Source organism: Conger conger, chromosome 6, assembly GCF_963514075.1.
Source record: "Conger conger chromosome 6, fConCon1.1, whole genome shotgun sequence".
Lineage (NCBI taxonomy): Eukaryota > Metazoa > Chordata > Actinopteri > Anguilliformes > Congridae > Conger > Conger conger.
Window position 1 is genome coordinate 50383588 of NC_083765.1, and position 23937 is coordinate 50407524.

A 23937-nucleotide genomic window follows, 5' to 3' on the forward strand; every position below is an offset into this window, starting at 1 on the left:
GATATTTGTGTTGTTCTATAATAATAATAATAATAATAATAATAATAATAATAATAATAATAATAATTCACGTTTAATGCAATATTTTGCCACAATTTCTCTTTTTGGTAAAATAAATGTTTTATGTGGGCTAATAAATGTAATATCAAAATAATACAAAAACAGAAATAATTTGCATTTGTGTTAAACAGGTGATAATCCTTACAATTTCCTTACTTTTGGAAATATTTTGGTAATACGCTTGAACTGGCATTTTTCTATTTTTATCATTATTATAGGCTACTCCAGTGGGTTTTAGATAATAAAAAAATGCTTTTATTTAAAATACTCGATAGTGAATTTGAGTAGCAGTATTTTCGGAAACTGCGCACGAGAATATCCATCATGGATCAATGGCTACGTTCCTGTACGAAGCGGAATATCGTCATGTTGATAATTTACTTTTCCGAAGTTTTTTTTATTTCAACCCGCTGTACTGGAAACACGAGTCTAGTTGCATATTATTCCAGTGTGACGTGAATGGTCCTGTTTTTCCGTTTACCCTCTTGGGTGAGACGATGAATTGCGTTTGGTTCACCGGTCTCTCCCTGCCCCCCCACTCCCCCACCCCCTCCCCCTCTTACCTGCGCTTCATAAATACTGAAGCGCGTTGCCATACTGTAGAATTTAGCGAACTGCAGCTCAACAGAAAGTGGATGAGTTGCCCAAACTCTTGACTCAGTCACTACTCAGAATTATCTAAGGACTTTGACATGTATTCGAACAAGACTGGAGGCCCACGCAGAGGAAGATCTTTTGACTCCATGAACACCTGTTTGGAGGAAAAGCTGTTAAACAATGAGGTAAAACGGGGGTGGGAGGGTCGACGATTGATTCCATAAATATTTTACCGTGTATGTATTTTCACTTCTACTCTCTATGAATATTAAGCTATTGTATGTCACCAAACATGAAACGTCTCGATTGGCAGGTCAGATGCAGAGGAGGAGGCTATGTTTGAAGTTGGACAAAAATGATTGAGGTTATGCACTTTTTTTATGATCTACATGCAAATACAATGCACTTCCCTTGACCGCTGGATATTCATGTAGACTACGTTTAAAATGATTATTTTACTTATTTTACTCATGAGCAGTTTCCTCATGCCTTGCCTATACTTTGTTGCGGCATAATTCGTGCCTAAAATTACGGAACATCAGTTCGACTGCGTCAAGTTTAAAAACGGCTAGGGGTCAAAAAACAAAACGTTTCCATAAAAATAATGGTTGATAATACCTCGCTGTTGGCATAGCCTGTAATATAAATTATTGTGATTAGTATACGCCTATCATAGCAACAGGACATTAATATTTTTGTAAACAACGTTTAATTATGTAGGCTGTCATGCACGGACCTCTCCATGCAATATCGAAATAGTATGTCAGGTAGATCTACGTATGTGTCAGATTGTGCGCGTCAGTTACGGGAGGCTCATTAACGTTAATACGAAGAGACGTGCCCTTTGTGGCTCAACTACCACTCATGCGCTACTCGGGCAGAGATCTAATTAAGCACGCTGGTTCCTTTTAGAACACACCAAACAAAAATAATTGGATTGCATACCTGAGGAATAGAGGTGCGCGGCAACACTGGCTGAAACATTACTCTTTGGAGCTAATGCCGTGGCTTCAAATTACTTATTTTTGCAGTCTGGAAAAATAAACCCAATCTAGGTTAAGATAAAAGGAGACTAATAATAGCTCTTGCGGTTCTTAAAGTAGGATTTCCTAAGAGGTTTTCAAGGACGCAGGTATAAGACATTTTGTATCGGCCGAGGAATTGCCCTGAACAAGCGACTGAATTGATTACGACGATCTGACCCATCCTGCTGACCCGCGCTTCGGTCTAAGGACCCATGCTGGCGGGAATCCTGCTCCAGGGGAGGGCGAGGCAGCGGCAACTGGTTTCCCACGGTGTATCTCCCATGCTCGCAGGACAATATATGGTTGGTGATTAACTATAAACATCAAATATTAATATTAATCGAGCTCTATAGACTATTAGGCCTAACTGGCCTAACTGAGTTTGCTGAGGTGATACATTTATCTGTACAATTAGCCAATTGTTCAGCGATTGCTTTCTAATTTTGATTAATCTCAAAACATTCTGAAATACTCAACGAGATTTGTAAATCTAGGCCCAACGAATCACTGGAAACTAGCTGTCATTGTCCCATTTAGTCCTGCATTCTCTCTCTGTGGAATTAGAATTGAAGTTGCATTTCACTTAAACCTCAATGCCAGCTGCAAGGCTGCATGTTCCATGTGTCAAATAAATTAGTCTACACTTTATTTACATGTGCTCAAACAGAGATACACTTATTCATTTGATGAACTCATATCCATTCACTTTGATCTATTACATCTATCTAATGCAGTCATCCTGTACTTACACACCTCCAGATCAGATGCAAGTCATTCTACTGAATCGAATGTACTGACATGTACTGAGCTACAAACCAACCTCTTCCACAGCATCAAATATAGAGTAAAGCAATGGATCAATCTAGTTTGCATGCAGTTGAATCTGTTTGCCATTGTCAGGTATTTGTGTCCTTTATTCTTTAAATTCTGCTGAGGGTGCAGATTGTTGGAACAGGATGTGGGAGAGGGGGGCAAAGACCTTTATTGTGAAATTGTTGCCCAGGTTTATGATCTCCAGAATAGCAGACAGCTGTGTCTGTTTTAACTATATTTCCCCACATCTGAGTACTTGTAATAAATGACACGACAATGTCATGTCATGGATGTGTGCATGTGTTGCCCATGCTGTTCTTTATTATACCCGGCCTCTTTTTTTTATTTTTATAAAGTCACCTGTTAGACACACTTTACCTGTATAACGTGGGAAGACCAGGGAGTGTTGAAGGTACAGAAGATATATAGGGATTATATAGGGATTTCCCATTTGAAAAACACTGCCGTGTCACAGTGCTTTATAATCATTAGTGAGATTTGCAAATTTGCTAATTAATCATGATTTGTTATATGTTTATGTACTCTGACGTATGGTAGCCAAATTGGTTTTGCAGCAAATAATATAAACCTTATTTTACACTGCATATTATGAATGGGGTAAACAAAGGGCTCTGCAGTGCTTGCAGAATGTGACTATACTAATTTCCTGCAATTAACAGGAAAATACTGATTCTTAAAGGAATTGGAACAGAGAATGTCAGACAAACATTTCTCATGGTAAATTAGTTTCTATCAATCATTAAAAAAATTCAAATATGATTCAAATATCTAAATGATGAATATGGATGACATTTATCAAGCAATAATTATTTTTTGTTGTTGTTTTTTTTAAATGGGAATGCATTTTGTTGAAACGGTCTCCCATTTCATCATGTCATTTTGAATGGAACACGGGAAATGCCCTTCCCTGTGCACATCCCTGGCCGTGCATTTCTATTACGAATGTGAATGAAATGGCTCATTTTAAGTAAAAACATATATTGTAAAAACCTTTATTTCATAAGAGGCTACTTTTATAAATGATGAGCCTTGGACTTATAAGAGTTATAGTAAAAATATAACAGCTTTTTAAAAATGGTCCCCAAGATCAACTCCGGCAATCCCAAACCTGCTGCAAAGGTTTTTCTCACTGAAAATATATATTTTGTATTTGAGTGGATACAGATGCTCCTGGCTGTGTCTGGTGGGCTTAGTACGATGGAACCACAGCAAAAACACTGGAGAAATCCTTTTCAAATTCAATGACAATATCACCAGAAATTAGCATTCTGCATTCCTTTTTCTATGGTATGTCTATGCAGGTTTCCAAAAAGGACATTTGGAGACTCCAAAAGGTAAACTAAATTATATTATGGGTCGTGCATGCGGTGTAGAATACTATAGATTGCATACTAAATGGTAACACACTTTTTATCCTGATAAACAAGTTCTCAATTCCCCCTGCCTGTCACCCTTCCCCTAGCCTACCTCTCAACATCCCTCTCCCCATCTGGCACCAGCAGGTCCAGAAGATTGTAAAAAATAATAACAACTAAGATATTGAGTGATGTCCACTGATTGAGGATCAAATAGCCAACCCCCAACAACGCAAAGTCAAACACATGCCATTTATTATTCAAAAGCAGAACAGCTCCTTATTTATAAGAACACAGAATAATGATGAGTCATTGTGGGAATGTATTTAGATGCTCAGGGGTGTAAAATGGGGTCACGTCATCGGAAATGCCCTCTAGTGTGGAGTCTTCCATTTAGTCATCACAAAATATGTTTTTTGGTTGTAGAACATCAACCTTTTTAGGCATAAAGTCTCAGGAGCCGTGTTTTCCAGCATGTAACTGTCTGAAAATAATTAGTTTTGTTTTATGCATGCCCAACAAACAATACACCGTTGGAAATGTAATTTAATTAGCTAAAATGCTACTCAGTTGTCACTCTAATACCATTCTCCAAATTGACTGTACGATTAGAGAAAGTTATACGCTTGGTGATTGTTCACAGAGAGGGACGTATTTAACATGAGTCTGCGTTACTGGGACTGCTCAGAGAACCTCGTAGTTGCACTGATTGTATTCCAGAGAGCCAAGACAAAATGTAGATAATTGCAAGTACTTTTGTACAGGTATGCAACAGTGAAATGGACATAGATTATAATTCCTCCGTGGCTATAGGCTATTATGGATTTGGTTCACTGGATGCTCATTGTGAAAAAATATGTTACAAAATAAGGAACTGTTGCAAAAGCAATGGCATTGTAAAATAGTTTATACAGATAGAACCGTGAGTTTTAATGCTTTCAAAAGGTATATGCTCTTCTGGTTATTTGCATTACTGTCACCTTCCTGTCAGCTCTGACCAGTCTGGCCCGTCTCCTCTGACCTCTCTCATTAACAACATGAACTGCTGCTCACTGTTTTTTGGTCGACTAGAAAACATATTAAAAAAAATTAATGTACATGCTGGATGGCTGCACAGTACTGTGGGAGAAAAATATAATGTAGTACAATGTAACCTAGGATATATGTATCCAGATATGTACAATGCATATAGTTAGAAAACTGCTTAAAAATAATAAATTGTGCTTGTGACAGATAACCAGCAAAAATGTAAGGGAGGGGTGAGTGCTCGGCCGCGGCTTCAGGAGATAAGGCAGAACACCCTCCCATCGTTGGGTGCTCTCAGGTGCTTGTTATGATAGAAAAGAATGAGGAGGAAGCGCATCCAAGGTCGGTTCCTCCTTAACCAGCCTAGGGGGAACCACGGATGATAAATATAGCCTTTGAAGATACTGTAGCAGTGGGTTAATTGCAAAACAAATGTTATATGACTTAAGGAGCAGATGTGGGCCTAGGAGTACAACGCGTGGGAAAAATACTGAGACACTGTCTGAAGATGATTGGCTTTCACCGTAATGTATTCATGTGATAACTTAGATGGTATAAGAATAGACACCCTGTCTGCTAAAATCTAGAGTGTTTTCTCACATTGGTGTGAGGCATTCTCCGTGCTTTGTTATAGGGTTAATAAAGTTTGTACTATTGAAACTCTCCTTGCTGTGAAAGAACTGGGTTCTTTTAAACGGGAAAGGTTGCTTGCAAGAAGTCTCTCCTAACTCAAAGGGAATTTTCCCCAACAGTACCGACCGAATGTACAAGCAGGTTTTATTTTATATCCTTCGACTTAAGTTTTCAAATCACTCCAGTGGTTTTGGGGGCAATCCACCTTTAATGAGGCATTTGTCATCCCAGAGACAAAAGATCTATTTTTCTCCAAGCATCTCACATTGCAAGGTGTGGGACAGCTCCCTGGCAAGAAGTAATTACCTGTTGATGCTATCAAAATTTGTGGGCACTCTGAGGTATTGTTGTTATTATTATTATTATTATTATTATTATTATTATTGTTGGGGCGGCACGGATGGTGCAGTGGGTAGCACTGCCGCCTCACAGCAAGGAGGTCCTGGGTTCGAATCCCCGTCGGCCGGGGCCTCTCTGTGCGGAGTTTGCATGTTCTCCCCGTGTCTGCGTGGGTTTCCTCCGGGTACTCCGGTTTCCTCCCACAGTCCAAAGACATGCAGGTTAGGCTGATTGGAGAGTCTAAATTGCCCGTAGGTGTGAGTGTGTGAGTGAATGGTGCGTGTGCCCTGCGATGGACTGGCGACCTGTCCAGGGTGTATTCCTGCCTTTCGCCCAATGTATGCTGGGATAGGCTCCAGCCCCCCTGCGACCCTGATCAGGATAAGCGGGTTCAGATAATGGATGGATGGATTATTGTTGGGGGGGGCATGACAAAATGATTAGAGACGTGTGTGAAAGAGAGACATCAAGTGCTTTGGATACATTTACCATTAGCATTTAAAAAAAGTGGAAGAATGAAAAAGGTGTATTTTCTAGGTGTAAATTATGGTTTAAAACTATATCCTAATCAAACTATCCTTAGCAATTCTTAGCAAGCACTGGGTTAGGGACTACAAAAATATGACAATTTCATTTTTTTTTTTTAAAGAAGTCACATTTTGAAACATGTATCTGAAGCATGGAGCCGGCCTCATTTTGTATTATGGGACTTATGAGGTTTTGGCTTTATAAACCAAGTCCTAACCACTGCAAAAAAGTTAGTGGATTAGAGTGTTAACATTTGCCAATATGAATTATGGGTAAATCTTCCTACACATGACTGTTCAGCTTGTATGCTCAAAAATGAATGGAAGTCAACTGAAAACTTCAATAAAGGTGCTACATTGAAAAAAACTTCAATTATGTGGCACGTGACAACTCATATTTTATCAACCAATATCAACTCACCCTTTCTGTGATTAAGGCAAGCTTAGAATAGGGAGAGTGATGTGAACAAGGTATGCCAAGATATTAACAAAAGTCTAATTTCACAGATTTCCCATCGATGTAAGAACCACAGCCTAGAGTATCTATTTTATTGAAATACTTTTGTTTTTCATCAGGGGTGACAGGCAATCTGCAATAGCAATGCTTGAGCCCTGTTAATTACCGCTTGTGGCTATTATTATTATTTGTCTTCATTATGGTGAGAAGTTCCTTATTATTTATATGAATGACACATCAATCTCCAGTGAAAAAAACGAAAGATTTGTTGAATTTTTGTGTCATGAATGTACGGCAAACAATTTTAAAACAATTTGCTTTGGAGAATGAACATTTATATGAAGAATAGAAGCTTGGTTTAAATGTTCAGATAGATTGGCTAGCTAGGTTATGATGTTCTCATGTGTTGTTCATAATTGTATATGAATGTGAAACTTCACTTTCAGGGTGATACCATTATCTTACGGGCTGTACTTTCACTTTTCAATGAAACTTTCAAAAGTCAACAGAAGACTTTTTTTTTTTCACTGAGCAATGATCATTTTGGTTAAACATTACATGATGTTCCAATAAATGTCTGTATGCCTCATGCACATAAATAGAAGGCATACCCCTGTTTGCTATAATTAATATATATCTTTTGCAAAGTTAAATTGGATCAGTTGCGCTGGTTAACTAAATGTATATGAATTCATGGGAATGCAGCTGGTGTTGAGTAGTCTTGTGTTAGGGTTAGGGTTAGCAATCTAACTTTACCAAATAGCCCCAATAGAGTGCTCCCAGAGTATAGCAACAGTTAAAACCCAAAGGCTAAAGTTGGCGATGATTTGTGTGCAACAGCTGGTGAAAACATTAAATCGTGCATCATCATCATCATTCATTTACGTGTTAAAGTGTTAAAGTTGGTCCAGGACAAAATAAAGCTTCATTATTTCATAAAACTACAATGCATTTTTTAAATAAAACATTGATGGAAACCAATTAATACTTGATATGATAGTTTTCATCTCTTAATAAGCATCTGGGATATTATGTTACATTGAAAATGAAAATTGAAGATTTCACTGGAATACATGGAAGTCCATTCATTTTATCCAGAGACAGAGCTATTCATCTTTAACAATGGACAATGATTACCAGCTTAATAATGACATCTACTTATTTTTGTGTGCAGATGAACAAATCTACCTTCAGCAAAATTGAAGAAAACAGAGACAACAAGACACTGTCAACAGAGAAAGGGCGAGCCGCTATTGTTTTCTCCCTGAAGAATGAAGTTGGCGGGCTTGTTAAAGCTCTGAAACTTTTTCAGGTAAGAACACATACATGATATACAAAATAATTATGAAACATAAAAAATAAATTGATAAAATAAAATGCTTTACAATGAAGAATAAGTCTCACCAACCTGGGTTCTACGATACAGGAGATATTCAGAAAAATTTTTTTTGCTGGTTTGTAGGCAGATTCAACATACATACAGTATTTGGACAGTGGTACCGTTTCTGCTCTTATGGCTCTGTACAGAAAGTTGGCTTCTCCCCTGTTCCTGATTATTCAGGTGTATTCAATAACTTCCTTCGTGCTGGTATAAGGGAGCTTTCAGTATCTAGTGTTGATTCTAGGCTTTTCATTGCCTTTGGAGGCATTGCCATTTGTCAACAAGAGGACCAGAATTGTGCCAGTGACAGTCAAGTACGAAATTATGAGACTGAGAAACAGGACAAAAATTGTCAGAGACATCCGCCAATGACATTACGTTGCATTAATGTAATGGCCATCATTTGGCAGACACTCTTATCCAGAGCAATGTACAGTTGATTAGACTAAGCAACAGACAATCCTCCCCTGGAGCAACGCAGGGTTAAGATCTGCACATTCCACTGTGCAGATCTTATTGTGGGGATCGAACCACCGACCTTGTGGCTCCCAGTCATGTACCTTAACCACTACGCTACAGGCAATTAACTGAAATTGTACCACTGTCCAAGTAGTTATGGACTGCATTGTAACTGCCCTGTGCTATGTCCACAGCAGTGACAAACAAATGTAGCTTTTAAGAGTTTGGTAATTACTAAAAGTTGTGCACAAAAACACCAGTTTGTTGAGATTATGACAAAGGAAAATGCTAACATACAGTAAATCCTCAAATTGTATCCGGGATTCTATTTGAAGCCGGGCCTCGGATAATAGCCGGGGGCGTGGTCGATTCGGACAAATAAAGGCCGGCCCCCAAATACAAGCCAGGGTAAAATTGCCTACCAGTAGTGCTATCAGTCCATGAGCACTAGAATACATTGTTTCGATTTAACTCAATGAAATAAAAGAGCTCTTCTTAATATTTTATATTGTTGGTTGGTTTAATGCTGTTGCCAATGAAAAGTCATCCTACACCATCGGTCTCCAACACGTTGCTCTCAAGCTACCAGTCGCTTGCCGCCCCCTTCTTAGTAGCTTGCCAAAGGCTGAAGCAGTACACATTTAAACACAATTGTTGCCGCGAGGCATTCCAGCCTACGAATTTAATAAAAAGTAAATCAGGCAAAATAAAAAATTAACTCAATTTAGGCTACTGGGCTACGCAATAAGGTTTCCTTGTATTTACATGAATGAAAGCGCTGCCTTGGCTCGCAATAAACAGACGGGTGGAAATCCCGACACTCTTTCAACTACATAAAACTTAACAGTGAACCACCAAATACCCCCCAGATTTCAGTGCCCATCTGTCCCAACATTTAGCAATAGAATCAAACAGTCCAAAAGTAAATTAAATCCCAAACCAAAGCGAAAATCTTTTGATAGCCTACCGGTATGCTGCTCCAAACGAAACGCATGTCTCACAATAAAACGCTCTTTAGGAAAAAAAGATCCTTAACTTGCTGTTATCTACGCTAATTTGTTATTGTTCATGAAGGCATGTCTGGCAAGTTGCAAGTTGACTTTTCATTAGCAACAGTATTAAACCAACCAACAATATAAAATATTAAGAAGAGCTCTTTTATTTCATTGAGTTAAATCGAGACAATGTATTCTAGTTCTATTCAACACTTCCTGTAACCGTTCAGAAATCAATTAGTGTAGGCTAATCAGGAAACACCGTTTGGTAAGTCATAGTGTCAGTCTTAACAGACTTAGTTTATTGCAAATATTGAGAATATTTGCAATAAACTAAGTCTGTTAAGACTGACACTATGACTTACCAAACGGTGTTTCCTGATTAGCCTACACTAATTGATTTCTGAACGGTTACAGGAAGTGTTGAACAGTGTTGGCCCACTTTAAGTGTAGCCTTTTACTTTATTTCTAATCATAAAATTCTACAACAGAAGCCTAATAAGAAATAAAGTCCTGCCTCGAATACAAGCCTGCCCCAAATATAGGCCTGTGCTTTGTGCAGCCTAAGTAAATAAAAGACCCCGGACACAATTTGAGGATTTACGGTATCTAATCTGACCAAAATAAAATTATTTTAGATTATGACGGCGATACATTTAGAAGCCGTTTATGTCCTTTATCCTGACAGGAGAATCACGTCAATCTTGTCCACATCGAGTCCCGGAAGTCCAAGAGGCGTAACTCAGAGTTTGAGATCTTCGTGGACTGCGACAGCAACCACGAGCAGCTGAATGAGATCATTCAGCTGCTTCGAAAGCACGTGAGCGTCATTGAGATGGATCCACCTGACAACTCCTGTCTGTCTGAGGAAGGTAAAATGCATACGCCTATTCTGAGGCATATAGAGCCAAATATTCATATTTCTTATGTAATACCGCTTCATCAAAACACTCAAGTATTCTTCAGATAACAGGGTTCTAGACTGCGACCATTTTTTGAGAGTGTGCGAGCTACAATTTCACGTGGTCGCATTAGTGCGAGTGCATGATGATCACCGGTGTTTTGGTGCCGCTCCGGCAGCGAATATCACACGCGTACTTTTCCGTTAAATATCACACCCGTGTTTGCGTGGGTTTCCTCCGGGTACTCCGGGTACTCCGGTTTCCTCCCACAGTCCAAAGACATGCAGGTTAGGCTGATTGGAGAGTCTAAATTGCCCATAGGTATGAGAGTGTGAGTGAATGGTGTGTGTGCCCTGCGATGGACTGGCGACCTGTCCAGGGTGTATTCCTGCCTTTCGCCCAATGTATGCTGGGATAGGCTCCAGCCCCCCTGCGACCCTGTTCAGGATAAGCGGGTTAGGATAATGAATGAATGAATGAAATTTCACTCTATGCATATATGAAAAGCCTGCTCCGTGTTTCAGAAATGCACAGTGTGCCCTGGTTCCCGAAGAAGATTTCTGATTTGGACAAGTGTGCCAACCGTGTCCTGATGTATGGTTCCGACCTGGACGCTGATCACCCGGTAGGTGTACACAGTGCCCTTGATCTCAGTGCCATGGAAGGACATGCGTATGCCAGTTTTTATTCATCCATCCTCAGATCCTTTGCTATTTGATTAGTTCAGTTATTTGCTGAACTAATTAAGCCTCAGCTCTCCCGATGAAGAGGGTAAAATCTAATTAACCCTTTCCACTTTGCCCCCCGAGAGGCAAAAGATAGATGTCATCGCGAACACCAGTACGTACCAAGATATTTAAATAACGAAACAATGCACTACTATATATTTGCGTATATAAGTACACGTATCATATAATTAAATATTAAGTGTTTATAGACTTTATTTATACAGTTTAAAGTATTTTTAATCATGAAAAACTGGTTTAAACAGGTGGTTTTTGTTGTGGCTGATGTGTGTATTTTATTACATAGTGTAAGCAGTGAATTGTCAGAGCTGGGGAAGAGCCTGGCAACAAAACTACTCAGACAACCGAACAGACAGGCAATCAGAAACCAATGCGGATTGGTATCTTTAATAACAGTCGTACAGTCCAGGGTCAATCACTAGCAAAAAAACAGCACTTTTTGTGCATATTTATCAAGGGTGGGAACAATTCTGGAGCCCACTGTATATTGTGCTTCAATACAGATAATGCATATTGCTGAATGAGTAATTGGAATCTATTCAGGCAGCATAAATTGGTTGGAATGAAAACCTGCTTACACACAGCTCCCCATGGCAACGAGTTTATGACCACTGTGGTGCTCCGTCAGAACTATCAGCGCCCTGCTTCCCTCTTGGTGGAATCTGGCGGATACAAATCGTGCACTACCTCACTCCCTGTGGTGTCTCGATTGAGCAGTAGCCCCATGCAGTACCTCCAAACAGTGCATAATTATCACATCTCTGTGTTTCCTGGCAGGGTTTCAAGGACAATGTCTACCGCAAGAGGAGAAAGCACTTTGCTGATCTGGCCATGGGCTACAAACAGTAAGTCTATAATAATGAATGTCATGTCAATGATAATGAGACAATAACAAAATCCATGTTGTTCCTGGGAAGGGAAAGCCATACTGCTATAATGTTCAGTGTATATTTGTTTTACCGTGTTGGTTAGTAATGAAAAATGAATGAATCAGTCTCCTGAACCCAAATCCATTATGAACTATTTTTATTTATTTATTTATTTACTTTTTTCCAGTACTTCTGAAAATGGCTGTACTCCACAGAGATGCTCTAAAACTTGGTGTGCTAGTTGGAACAAAATGGGACCAATTGACTAAATGGTGGCAAAATAACTTTTTAAAGGATAATTAAGGATTCTTCGTCCTATGGAATAAATGTCCTATGTTGACAGCAAAAATTATCACAGGAACTGCTTGGCTCACAAACAAATTTTATGTAACTGGATTTCATGAAGCACTTTTAAGACGCAATGTGTGAGGTTGAGGAATGGCGGAGAGCCAGGAGCAACTAAGGATAATCCCTTGTAAGCGGGCATGCGAACGTGTCCGCCACTAAATCCTGGGAGGTAGAGGAAATGGAAAACAATTTGGAGACAGCTCCGACCAAATAAAGAAAATAGCCCCAAAAAACACCTAAGGAAAATAAAGCAACCCTTAAAAACCAGGGCGAATAACACAACCAAAATGAGGGCTAAAAGGCGAGCACTGCAACCCTGGACCGAGGATCCCAAAATAAAAGTACAACCTAGTATAAAAGACTAGGAAAACAAAATAAAGAACCGTGAGTCGCAGCTCAGGAAAACGCACAAACCAAAATACATACCGGGGACAACGTCCCTCACCCACAGGCTCACATGAGCTTGAAAACAAAGAGAAAAACAAAAGAACCTATAGGAAGGCGTTTGCAGTGTACACACACTAACGAGCAGAACACCTTCCTTACCTTTTTTTTCTTTTAAATGAATGTGAAACCCAAAAACCAGCACAATACCTGACTCATATAACACTGAGTCTACCGTGTGCTTACCAGCTTGGTGACAGAGCGAACAGTGAACACCAAAGCGTAGACCGATAGAGGTAGGCTCCCTTGGCACTAACGAGAGCCAGGTGAAAATAATAAAGCCCCCTGGTGGTGTCGTGAGCCTCGGACCCCGTGCCGAGCTCAGACCTCACGTTCCCACGAGCAGTACCCCACGAGGAGGTGTCTCGGAGACAAACACTATTTTCCTTTAAGTACTTTCGAATGTCCTGGAGAACTGGTAAGTTCTACTGAACTTCCAGCCCAGTCTCGAAGTGAAGTGGTGTGACGCAACGCTGTTATATGATTTCCTGTATTCGCTGTATTCCTCTAAAAGACCCTTTCTTTATTAATTCACCCTCTCTCAGATATGATTATAGTCAGATATACTTTATTATAATCAAAAGAATACAGTTATACAGCTCACAGGTTAAATATCATCTTTCAGTTTGCTAATCACATACATTGCTTTATATTCTTTCAACCGTATACCGGTGCCTTTACGTGATTCACATTAGGTTCATATAACCCCTTTCCTTTTCTAATTCACCTTTCCATCAGATGTTAATATCAAGATACACCCTTCAAATATCCATCCTCTTTGGCCTTTACCTTATCCTATAACTCCCCCTTCAGGGAGATAAAAGCTACTCCTAGAATATTGTGGGCACGAACACCCCTAAACTTTTCTACTTTATTCCTACCTTATATAGTATCTTACTGAAAAATAAAAGACATAAAAATGAAAGGAAACTTATAACTTTAAATCACCTAACAATGCTACCTTCTACCTTATTTAGTATCTTACTGAAAAATAAAAGACATAAAAATGAAAGGAAACGTATAACTTTAAATCACCTAACAATGCTACCTTCTACCTTATATAGTATCTTACTGAAAAATAAAAGACATAAAAATGAAAGGAAACTTATAACGTTGAACTTCTATGTGCTACTTTTCCTACTTTTACAAGTAATATAGATTATAATTACCACTCAAGCTTGATTATAGTTGTTCTGCGTTGCTCTTTCTTCAACAGCCCATAGATATCTTGTTAAGGGAAATCCTAAGAGGCTTTTTTTTTTACGTCTAAAAGCTCACTCCTTATAGATCCTGAAACTTGTATAGAAGTGTACTTATTTTGGTAAGACATTCATCCAGAAATATCCCCATTATACCGAGTGGGAAAACACTAGCTCTTATGCAACTTATTTAATGAGCCTATTCATAGTCATAGTCTCTCTTAGACTCTCTCCACACTTTGAAGTCATACAAGCCAGCAGTAGGTGCCTTCCACCATCTCAATACATTCTTCAGGTGCTCTTTCTTGTGTCGCCGTAACGGATCCACAAAGGACATTCAACTTATGGCCGAGTGTAATTCATCCCCCAACTCCTCTACAGTCAGTCCTTTGAATCTATCCGACAAATTGTCAGTGCTATAATCAGGGAGGCCCTTAAAGCCTTTCGGTATTAACATCCCTCCCATCTTCCTTATCTTTCCTACATTTTTCCATCTCCTCATACTCTTTTATTTCCCAATCGTCCACATTGTTTTCCTCATCTCTTTGCTTTAACCAGGCCTTATGCTCCTCCCCTGTAGGAGCAAGCCCACACTTCTCAACCAAGAATGTTATTATACATTCATGTTACGCATGGCCTCAGTCAGACCTTTAGCCTTGGTCCTTAGTACCCTAAATATAAGTCCTCCGACTTCAGACTCCTCTGTTGACAAGTAGGGCTGCACATTAGCTCTGAACCACATATTTTTCCTCTTACGGGCGTTCTTACTACCACCTCAATGGCGTGTGCGAGTGGTTAACAATGCATTCCTGCCTAACCCCTCTTCTGTCAATCTCTCATCAGGCGGGCCTAGGGCCGGGTCCTCGACAGTGGTCACGACCGATACTACCTCCCAACCCTGACACAATGTGAAGCAGAAATGAAGTGACACAAGCACAGGATCAATAAGAACAGGGGTGTCAAACTCCAGTCCTGGAGGGCCGCAGTGTCTGCTGGTGTTTGGTGTGTTTCAGCACAAGAGATATATTTCAAAGTCTTTCATTGGCTAAAGAGTCCATACCCCTTGTTCTCAAGGCCTTAATTGGCTGCTAATTGAAAGGAAACCACAGGTACCAGCAGACATTGCGGCCATCCAAGACTGGAGTTTGACACCCCTGAATAAGAGAGTCCATAGTGTTTTAGTGCAATTGTACAGAATAGAACCGGCATAGAACCGGGTTTTGATCACTAATTCTAATCAAACCTATTGACTGGGTTAGGGACTACACAAATATAACAATTTAATCCAATAGGTCCTGGTTTGAGGGTGTAGGTTATGATGAGAAATGGCAAAATTCACTTCAAAATCTTCAAATCCAGTACCCTGAAAACTGCAACTTTCACACACTGATATCTTCAGAAATATTTACTCAATCTCACCGAATGATTTCTCATTCTATGATTTAAAAATAGATGCTGAAATTGTCACTGTATCAATGTCAGAAAAGTTTGAAACATCTGATGTACAAATGAGCAAGTCGTACTTAGGCTGGAAAACATAGACATGGATGAACTTGTAATGGGAGAACGCCATGGAGCATCGGCAGGTAAAAGTGTAGTCACAAAACAGACTACCCTATCTATAATACATATGCAGAACAATTGTTTAAGGTCAGAACTGCGTTCTTATACTAACTGTCAGCTGATGACTTCAGTAGACGTCTTTTGTCCTTGTGTGTTTTGTGAAGTCCCGTCACATCCGGTGAACAAAATCCGGTGAATAGTCTCATGGTAAACAGAGAGCGTTATTTCCGTCTGTCTTGCAGTGGGGACCCCATCCCTCACATCGAGTTCACAGAGGAGGAGGTGAAGACGTGGGGCGTGGTGTTCCGGGAGCTGAACAAGCTGTACCCCACCCACGCCTGCCAGGAGTACCTGAAGAACCTGCCTCTGCTGACCCAGCACTGTGACTGCCGCGAGGACAACATTCCCCAGCTGGAGGACGTCTCCCGGTTCCTCAGGGGTGAGACATCGAGCTTCACTCGCCCACTGCGTCTGCACGCCTGTCGCTTCAGTTTTCTGGGAGCAGATTTCATTAAAATGGTAATAGGAATTACAGCCACTCAATGGCCTCATTTATCAAACGTGAGCCAAACAAATTTGATCGTAAATCATTTGTAAATGCATTTACACAAACAATGTGGGATTTAAGTTTTGAATAATAGTTAATAATAGCCGATCACTCGATGTGTTTTGTTTTTCGTACCATTCTCTGCAAACTAGAGACTGTTGCACGTGACAATCCCAGGAGATCAGCATTTTCTGAGATACTCAAACCACCCTGTCTGCCACCAACAATCATTGCACACAGTAAACCAAACTTAAATAGGGTAGCCACACGTGTAATTAATAACGGGTAATTAGGTCTGCCTGTTGCATGAGGAAAACATGAACCAGCAGATCGCCCTCTGGTGGCCCTGAGAAGCAACACCCAGAACCGACCAAAGCAGGTAGAGAGACCCATGACAGAAATAACATGAGTCTGTTTGATGAGTCAAGTGTAAGTAAAGTGTTAAGTTAAGTGCTTAGTGTAAGCGTGTTCAGGGTCTCGGTGGCACAGCCTGTTGAGCACCAACCACATGCTCATCGCGAGCCGTGACGTCAGCAGTTTGAATCTGAGTCTGTCTGTCGCATGTGTTCCCCTCTCTCATTCCCATTCTTCCTGTCTCTCTACACTGTTCTATCCATTAAAAGCACAAAAACATATCTTAAAAAAAAAAAAAAAAATGTATAAGCATGTTAAGGCTGGCTTAGGTCTCTGCCCGCCGTGGATTAAACAACTATGCTATTCTATTTCCAGTGTGTGACCTGCTTGCTTGTCCATGTCTCAGAGCGTACAGGTTTTACCATTCGCCCAGTGGCCGGCTATCTGTCCCCCCGGGACTTCCTGGCGGGCCTGGCGTTCCGGGTTTTCCACTGCACCCAGTACATTCGGCACAGCTCGGACCCACTCTACACCCCCGAGCCGTGAGTGTGTGCGCCGCTTCAGTGCTGCACCCAATCGCCACGCTCTCTTCCGTACAGACACATTTCACATCATTACGGTATTTCTGTATAAAGTGCTGTGCTTGCAGCACTCAAACTACCAAACAAAATACAGTAACCTGTAATCTAAGGCCTGGAGAAATGATCAGACGGCTGTTTAACATGTTTGTTTCAGTCCTCCACCACCAAGGGTACAATTTATTTAAAGCTATTAGTCAGTAATGCAGTTAATTGCAGCAGTCATCTCAGTTAATCATTCAGTTTTCTCCATTCAGACTGAATGTTATTGAAAAAAAAAAAGTTATCTGCTGTTTTTAAATCCTTTACCATATGCTACACTGACAATTGTGTATGTTGTCACAGCATTAGTGTATAGGCAACTGACTATGAGGTGCAGGGAACCTATGTGGGTGAAGGTCTGTTAGGACTCTCAGTGGTATTTCAAGATCTTTATTCAGCACCCAGTGTACCACAGTGTAATGCTCATTACATTAGCATTCTAAAAACACCAAACACTGTTTGTAGACAACCCATGGTTTTTACAGTACTGTTTCAATTGAACAACTATGAAAATACAGTTGTTAACCCAGATTGTCACATGCTCGCTTATTTCTAGACGATCCTCATCTTATAGTTTATGAAAAGAGATCTATCTATGATTTACCGGGTTTCAGGAACAGGGTTGAATACCACCATGCATTCTGATTTGTAAAGATTTACGTGAAGATTTACATAAAGATTTACGTAAAGATTTACGTAAAGATTTACGTTATTACTCTTATACTGTAAGTAGAGGTCATAAAATAATATGTGTGTGTGTGTGTGTGTGTGTGTGTGTGACAGGGATACTTGCCATGAGCTGCTTGGTCATGTCCCTCTGCTGGCAGAGCCCAGCTTTGCGCAGTTCTCCCAGGAGATCGGCCTGGCTTCACTTGGGGCGTCCGATGACTCTGTGCAGAAGCTGGCTACGGTGAGTGTGCTGGGCCAAAACTCCTCCTGTGATTCTCAGGGTTGGGCGTCGGGCCAGCTTTTGTGTCGACACGGTGTTGAAGTCGGCGCCTTTGCTGTCTTTCAGTGCTACTTCTTCACCGTGGAGTTCGGGCTGTGTAAACAGGAGGGGAAACTGCAAGCGTATGGAGCCGGTCTACTGTCATCTATCAGCGAGCTCAAGGTCACACATTTCGCCTTTTCACACTTATTTTCTGTATTTATGGTCATCTAACTGTATTCACTTTACAGGGAACAGTTGGCCTTGTGAACCTTTGGTCCCAATAGATTAAATACACTCAGTGAGCACTTTATTAGGTATTTATTATTAGGACTTATAAATATAGTTCTACTGTTGTAGCCTATCCACTTAGAGTTATGTTGCGTTGTGTGTTCAGAGCTGCTCTCCTGCATACCACTGTTGTAATGTGTGGTTATTTGCATTACTGTCACCTTCCTGTCAGCTTTGACCATTCTCCTCTGACCTCTCTCATTAACAAGGCATTTCTGTCTGCAGAACTGCTGCTCACTGGATTTTCTTAACTTAGATCACATTTTTTCCCCATTCTGATGGTTGATGTGAACATTAACTGAAGCCCGTATCTACATGATTGTATGCATTGCACTGCTGCCACACAATTGGCTTATTAGATAATCGCATGATTATCATAGGTGTAATGAAGTAAACGTTCCCTAACAGGAACGTTCTCCCCAATTTAAACATGGGAGGAAATGTATTTTAAATAAAAGCATATCTTTTCCCCATATGTTTGAGGATAATTTATAGATTATGATCTGTGTCATTTATGATGTGCAGCCTTTGTTCTTCATTTTTATTAATAACTCTGGAGCCCACTGTATACATGCACACCACTAGCTCACTCTGTTTTCTGCTGTCCTAAAGAAGTAAAAGAGGTCATTTCATCTTCTTACAGCACGCCCTCTCTGGGAACGCAAAAATCCTGCCCTTTGACCCCTCAGTCACATGTAAACAGGAGTGTATAATCACCACCTTCCAAGATGTCTACTTTGTGTCAGACAGCTTTGAAGAGGCCAAGGTCAAGATGAGGTTTGTAGTAATTTTGTACAACAATATTCATGTTGTATTGTTGGTAGGGTTGCAAAGGGGGGTGATTTCCAGGTAACTTTCTGTAATTGTTTGTAATATTAGGAATATTAGGACGCCACACAAATTGAATCACAAATTCAGGAGGATTGTCTAGATTGTTCAGAGAAGATGAAGCTCATTGTGAGATAAATGATAAGTTTCAGGCAAGTCAAGTTAAAAATGTTGTTGAACCATATTCAAGTTATCAAAACACTATCTCTAAAAATAAGGAATTATAGTCTCAACAATAATCTCTCCACAGGGGCTAAAATAATTAAAACAGGTTCCTTACTGGGGGATCCAGTGAGATAGATTTAATGGCATGACACCTCAAACCATGGAGTTGGATCATTTGGCAACTCTGTGCACTAATGACTGCACTGGAGTCATATTCGGCTGGAAACAATGACTCTATATAATTTGCTGACATTATAATGAATTAGCAGTGATAGCTAACTTAATCAATAGTGGTTCCCTATTTACACCAGTGACAGATATGGAATTGTTTCCCCCTCTAGCTCCACTTGCATCCCGCCATTTGACTACGATGTGCTGCCAGCTGTTTTTTTTTGGGCACATTCTCTGCTTTGATGGGCTTTGAAAAACTGAATCTTCAAACTTATGTTTATAATGGTTTATAGTGTTAATGTATTGAAAATTACTTTTGTACTCGAACGGTTAGGCAAACAAAATAAAAGGGCTAAAATATATATCTTTTTAAAATATATTATATATAATATAAAGTTCTGTTAATGTAGTGATAATGTACTTTTAACCTCTGAAGGAGTGCATGGGTCTGCATGGATCACTAACAATGAACCATCTCTATGCAGTTGCCAATCATCTGTTGTGTCATATTGTCATTATTTCCGCCAATTAGGGAGTTTGCGAAGACCATCAAGAGGCCGTTCACTGTGCGCTACAACCCGTACACTCAGAGCGTGGACGTGCTGAAGGACACCACCAGCATCAACAGCGTGGTGGAGGAGCTGCGTCACGAGCTAGACATCGTGGGCGACGCACTCAACCGACTCAACAAGCAGCTGGGTGTCTGAGCCGCTCCAATCGCCCCGTTAACACTCCACCAATCTGCAAAGTGTAATACCTAAACACCGTAGGGTTTCCATCACTCATTTCTGACAAAACATTCAGCCTAATGTGCATTTCTTGTGTGTTTTGACTCGAAGCCTGAATGAACAGTATATTAAGGCTGTTAATATCACTGCTTTAACTCTATTCTGCAAGGATGCTTAATTTAAGATAACAACCTGATCGGTCACTATTGCCTGATTTTTATCCTGCTAACGCTGCTGTGATTCATTTCTGGTGACACGGTTTGACTCTGGGAGTGCTACTGGTTATGAGCTGACTATAAGAAGGAGAAGCCCATGAATTCACATCCAGCATATTCACATACTTGCAATGGCTGATGCGGTAGTGCCTTGCTATTGTCTCTCTCTGTGGTCACATGATAAATGAGAAGGTGTCTACAGCCACCTCTAAAAACAAAGAATGGACTCTTTTCAGAGATAATGGGCTCTAATGTAATGGTCTGAGCATGGTCTAAAGCGCAATGCGCAAGTGGATTTAGAGTGTGGACTCTTGCCCGTTTAATGTATATTTAAATACTCTTGCAATCTGCAAATCTGCATTTGATGAACGAAGGACTGAATCTATTCACTTAATAAATAAATGCTTTTTCGGTTTTCTGTAACTTTCAATATTCAAAATTAAATATTCTCTGTGACAAATACCCAGCCTTATTCATAAAGCAAAGGCTTTCAGCTTAATCAAAATAGCAATATGCTGACCAATACCAAGACCACACCTCATTTTAAGAGGGTAATTTGCAAGTTTAACAGTGTAGGTGATGGATGGGAAAATGACGACTGCATCTGTGTGAAACTAGCGCTAGCTCTTACGCTTGCCTTTAGGTTACCATCACGCTGCGCTAAGTCCAAGAGCCCTGCATCTCAGGACTGACAATACCTCAAAGAGGACAATGCCAGGCTGCTCTGGTCTGCATGGTTTGTGAAATTATTTATTGATCATTCAATAGAAAAACCTTTATTAGATTAAATGGGCTTTGGAGCTCACATGGATGAATAAAAAAAATTTTTTTTAATTAAAAATAATTTACTTCTGCAGTCAGCAGCTTGGAGTTTGTATGCCAATTCTAAACATATTTGCTATTTTTCTACATGAATATTTGCTGCTTAACATGAATAAAAATTATTATTATTATTTTTAAGTAAAATATTAAAAGGAGAACTTGCGGATCCCATAAAGAATATTATATTACCTGTGCCTAGTGGTTATTTTCCTTTCAGTGGTGTTGACAGACCTTTCTGTAGTGTGTGCACTGTACCATTTCCTGCAAATATGCTTTTAGAAAGGAACAGCTGCCAGCTTGGTTGTCATGTTAAAGTGTTGACAGCTGGAGGAAGGCGGGCTCATGTTGTATTTATCTTTCTTTCAGAAAGCTGTTTCATTCCACTCTGTATTTCCATATTGCGCATTAAAGGGATGTTCTTTTTTCTGTCTGTTAAAAGCATGAAGATAAAAATAATACTTTGAATGGTTTTTGTAGCGTGCACATTTTTGTGGAAGAGATTTTGTAAAATTCTCTGTTGACCTTTTAAATTGTTTGGTCACAAGAATGCAACTGTGATTGTAACTTTGGTCAAAAGCACTACAATTGCACTGCGTAAGATATTGGGAGGAAATTATGGTATTTACTATTTGTAATGAAAAGATATGCTCCTCTTGAGAAGCTGAAAACATCCTGATTCAGGAGCCCTATCTATTGTCAATAAAAATGGACTTGTGTCCATCATGTAATATCTTTATGTTTACTTGCTATTCTTACCCATATGCAGTTATTTAATTTTATCTTTGAAAAATCATGATGTTGTTTAAGTCCTATTTGAGTCTACTACTATATTTCAATTGTCTTGTTGAAAATAACATTTGTACTTGCATAATAATCATAATATCCCTGAGTTATAGAGTGGCAGTTCATTTTTTATTTTAGTTTTCTTCATACGTGTAATGTGTAATGCAATTATATAGTCTTCATGTACAATATATGTCCAAAATAAAGTCTTGATGTCCAGTGTTGTGTTTTATTCAGTCGGCAGACGGTGTTGGGACATGGCAGTTGCTCTGTACTCTTCCCCCACCTGCTCTGTGACTTCATACATTTACTGTTTATGACACATTTGATTTCTGGATGTAAAATATCACATTTCTTGTCATAAAGTATAATATATCTCAATTTAATCTCCAGAATTTATTTAATCTCACACTGGATATTAGACATCAACTTGGAACAGCCTAAGAGCAAATTTGGGGCTAATTAACTATCTATGCTGCTTATTATTTATAATTATGTTTAATGTATATTATTTAAGAGCAATATGCTTGAAAATCGTTTTGATACCTAGCTGTAGTCTCCCCTGCGTACAGTATATGAAGTGCAAGTGTGGAGTGGACAGTTCATGAATATTGTGACTAATTTTAGGTATCCTTAGAATGCACGTGACATGTGAACACCGCTTTCTGCTAGCTGCCTCACAAATGCTAATAATGCACATATGTTCGTCAAAACTAACTTTTTTTTAAATGAATACGGCTTCCCTCGCCTGTCAGTTAGTAATTCCCTGTGAATCACGACATCTGAGGGAAGACCAAACTGTTGGCTTCAGACTCAACTGAAAGGGCTATGGATGCACCAATTAAAGTACTTGTAGGTGAGGTATTTTTCTTTATGGATATCTATCACAAACCTACACTGCGGCTGCAGCCGGCAGCTCGAGTCGAGACTGGGCTTCGCCGCCCCCCTGTGGTCGGAAACAGGATACTTCCGTGTGATGAACAAACGGACAAACCGATGGAGTCAGTTTCAGCGGGTGTCACCACAGGGCTCACACAACACGGACACACAGAACAAAGCATTACTAGACGCATTCCTGGCACAAAATATGGAAACTCTACATTTTCAAACAAGGCAGGTGTGTCCAATCTTGTCCTCAAGGGGCGATCGTTCCAGCCGAGCAGGAACACACCTAATTGTACGCGTTTAATTGACACACCACAAGTTGTATCGGGTTCTGTTTGGTTGGGATGAAGCTACATGTTTCAAGCATGTTTTATGCACATTTAATCCAGCGATATTGTATAATTTTAACATGAAGTCAGTATTTTTTTAATTCAGAAAAATGGAAGACCAATAAGAAAACTGACCGTTGATGATATTGTCATTTATATGAATTTGAAAATTATATGAATTCAGTATAATTGAAGAATGAAGAAAATAGGAACTGACTTTTGAAAATATTCACTTCCACATGTTTAGCAATGAAACCCATGTTCCTGAGTTTAATAATGATTCCTAGGTAATCATTTCCAAATTTTGTGGCAATGCTGTATGTCCTATTGTTTTTTAAAATTTTTTATCTTTAACCCAGCAATAGGGAACATTCCCATAATATTTGTAGCATTCGCTGTAAGTTCTGAAAAGGTTACATGGGAACATTTTCATGACAACATACTGAGAACACTTTTAGAACATTATAGAGGACACAGTTACAGTAAATTTCATAAAACATAGAATGTCCGTG

The 23937-nt window shown here is 39.7% G+C and overlaps 1 protein-coding gene across 2 annotated transcripts; it reads left to right on the top strand.

The window, feature by feature from the left end:
* The first annotated feature begins 682 nt into the window (after window positions 1-682).
* Window positions 683-22430, top strand: LOC133130355 (tryptophan 5-hydroxylase 1-like). 2 transcript variants are annotated; one of them, XM_061244888.1, is made up of 11 exons: window positions 683-842; window positions 8028-8165; window positions 10377-10560; window positions 11115-11215; window positions 12114-12181; window positions 16002-16198; window positions 17067-17202; window positions 18064-18190; window positions 18296-18391; window positions 19143-19276; window positions 20196-22430. In XM_061244888.1, the coding sequence occupies exons 1-11, from the start codon at window positions 753-755 to the stop codon at window positions 20368-20370; spliced, it is 1446 nt and encodes a 481-aa protein (XP_061100872.1). In that variant the 5' UTR covers window positions 683-752; the 3' UTR covers window positions 20371-22430. The 2 variants fall into 2 exon arrangements, with proteins under 2 accessions (XP_061100872.1, XP_061100873.1); XM_061244889.1 differs by lacking the exon at window positions 683-842 and adding an exon at window positions 1447-1984.
* The last annotated feature ends 1507 nt before the right edge of the window (window positions 22431-23937 follow it).

What these genes read in the sequence shown, in the direction of transcription:
- LOC133130355 (XM_061244888.1), top strand. Translation starts at nt 753, where the DNA reads ATGTATTCGAACAAGACTGGAGGCCCACGCAGAGGAAGATCTTTTGAC. An exon ending in CTCCTGTCTGTCTGAGGAAG is followed by an intron (nt 10,561 to 11,114) that starts GTAAAATGCATA and finishes TCCGTGTTTCAG; the next exon opens with AAATGCACAGTGTGCCCTGG. An exon ending in CCACTCTACACCCCCGAGCC is followed by an intron (nt 17,203 to 18,063) that starts GTGAGTGTGTGC and finishes TGTGTGTGACAG; the next exon opens with GGATACTTGCCATGAGCTGC.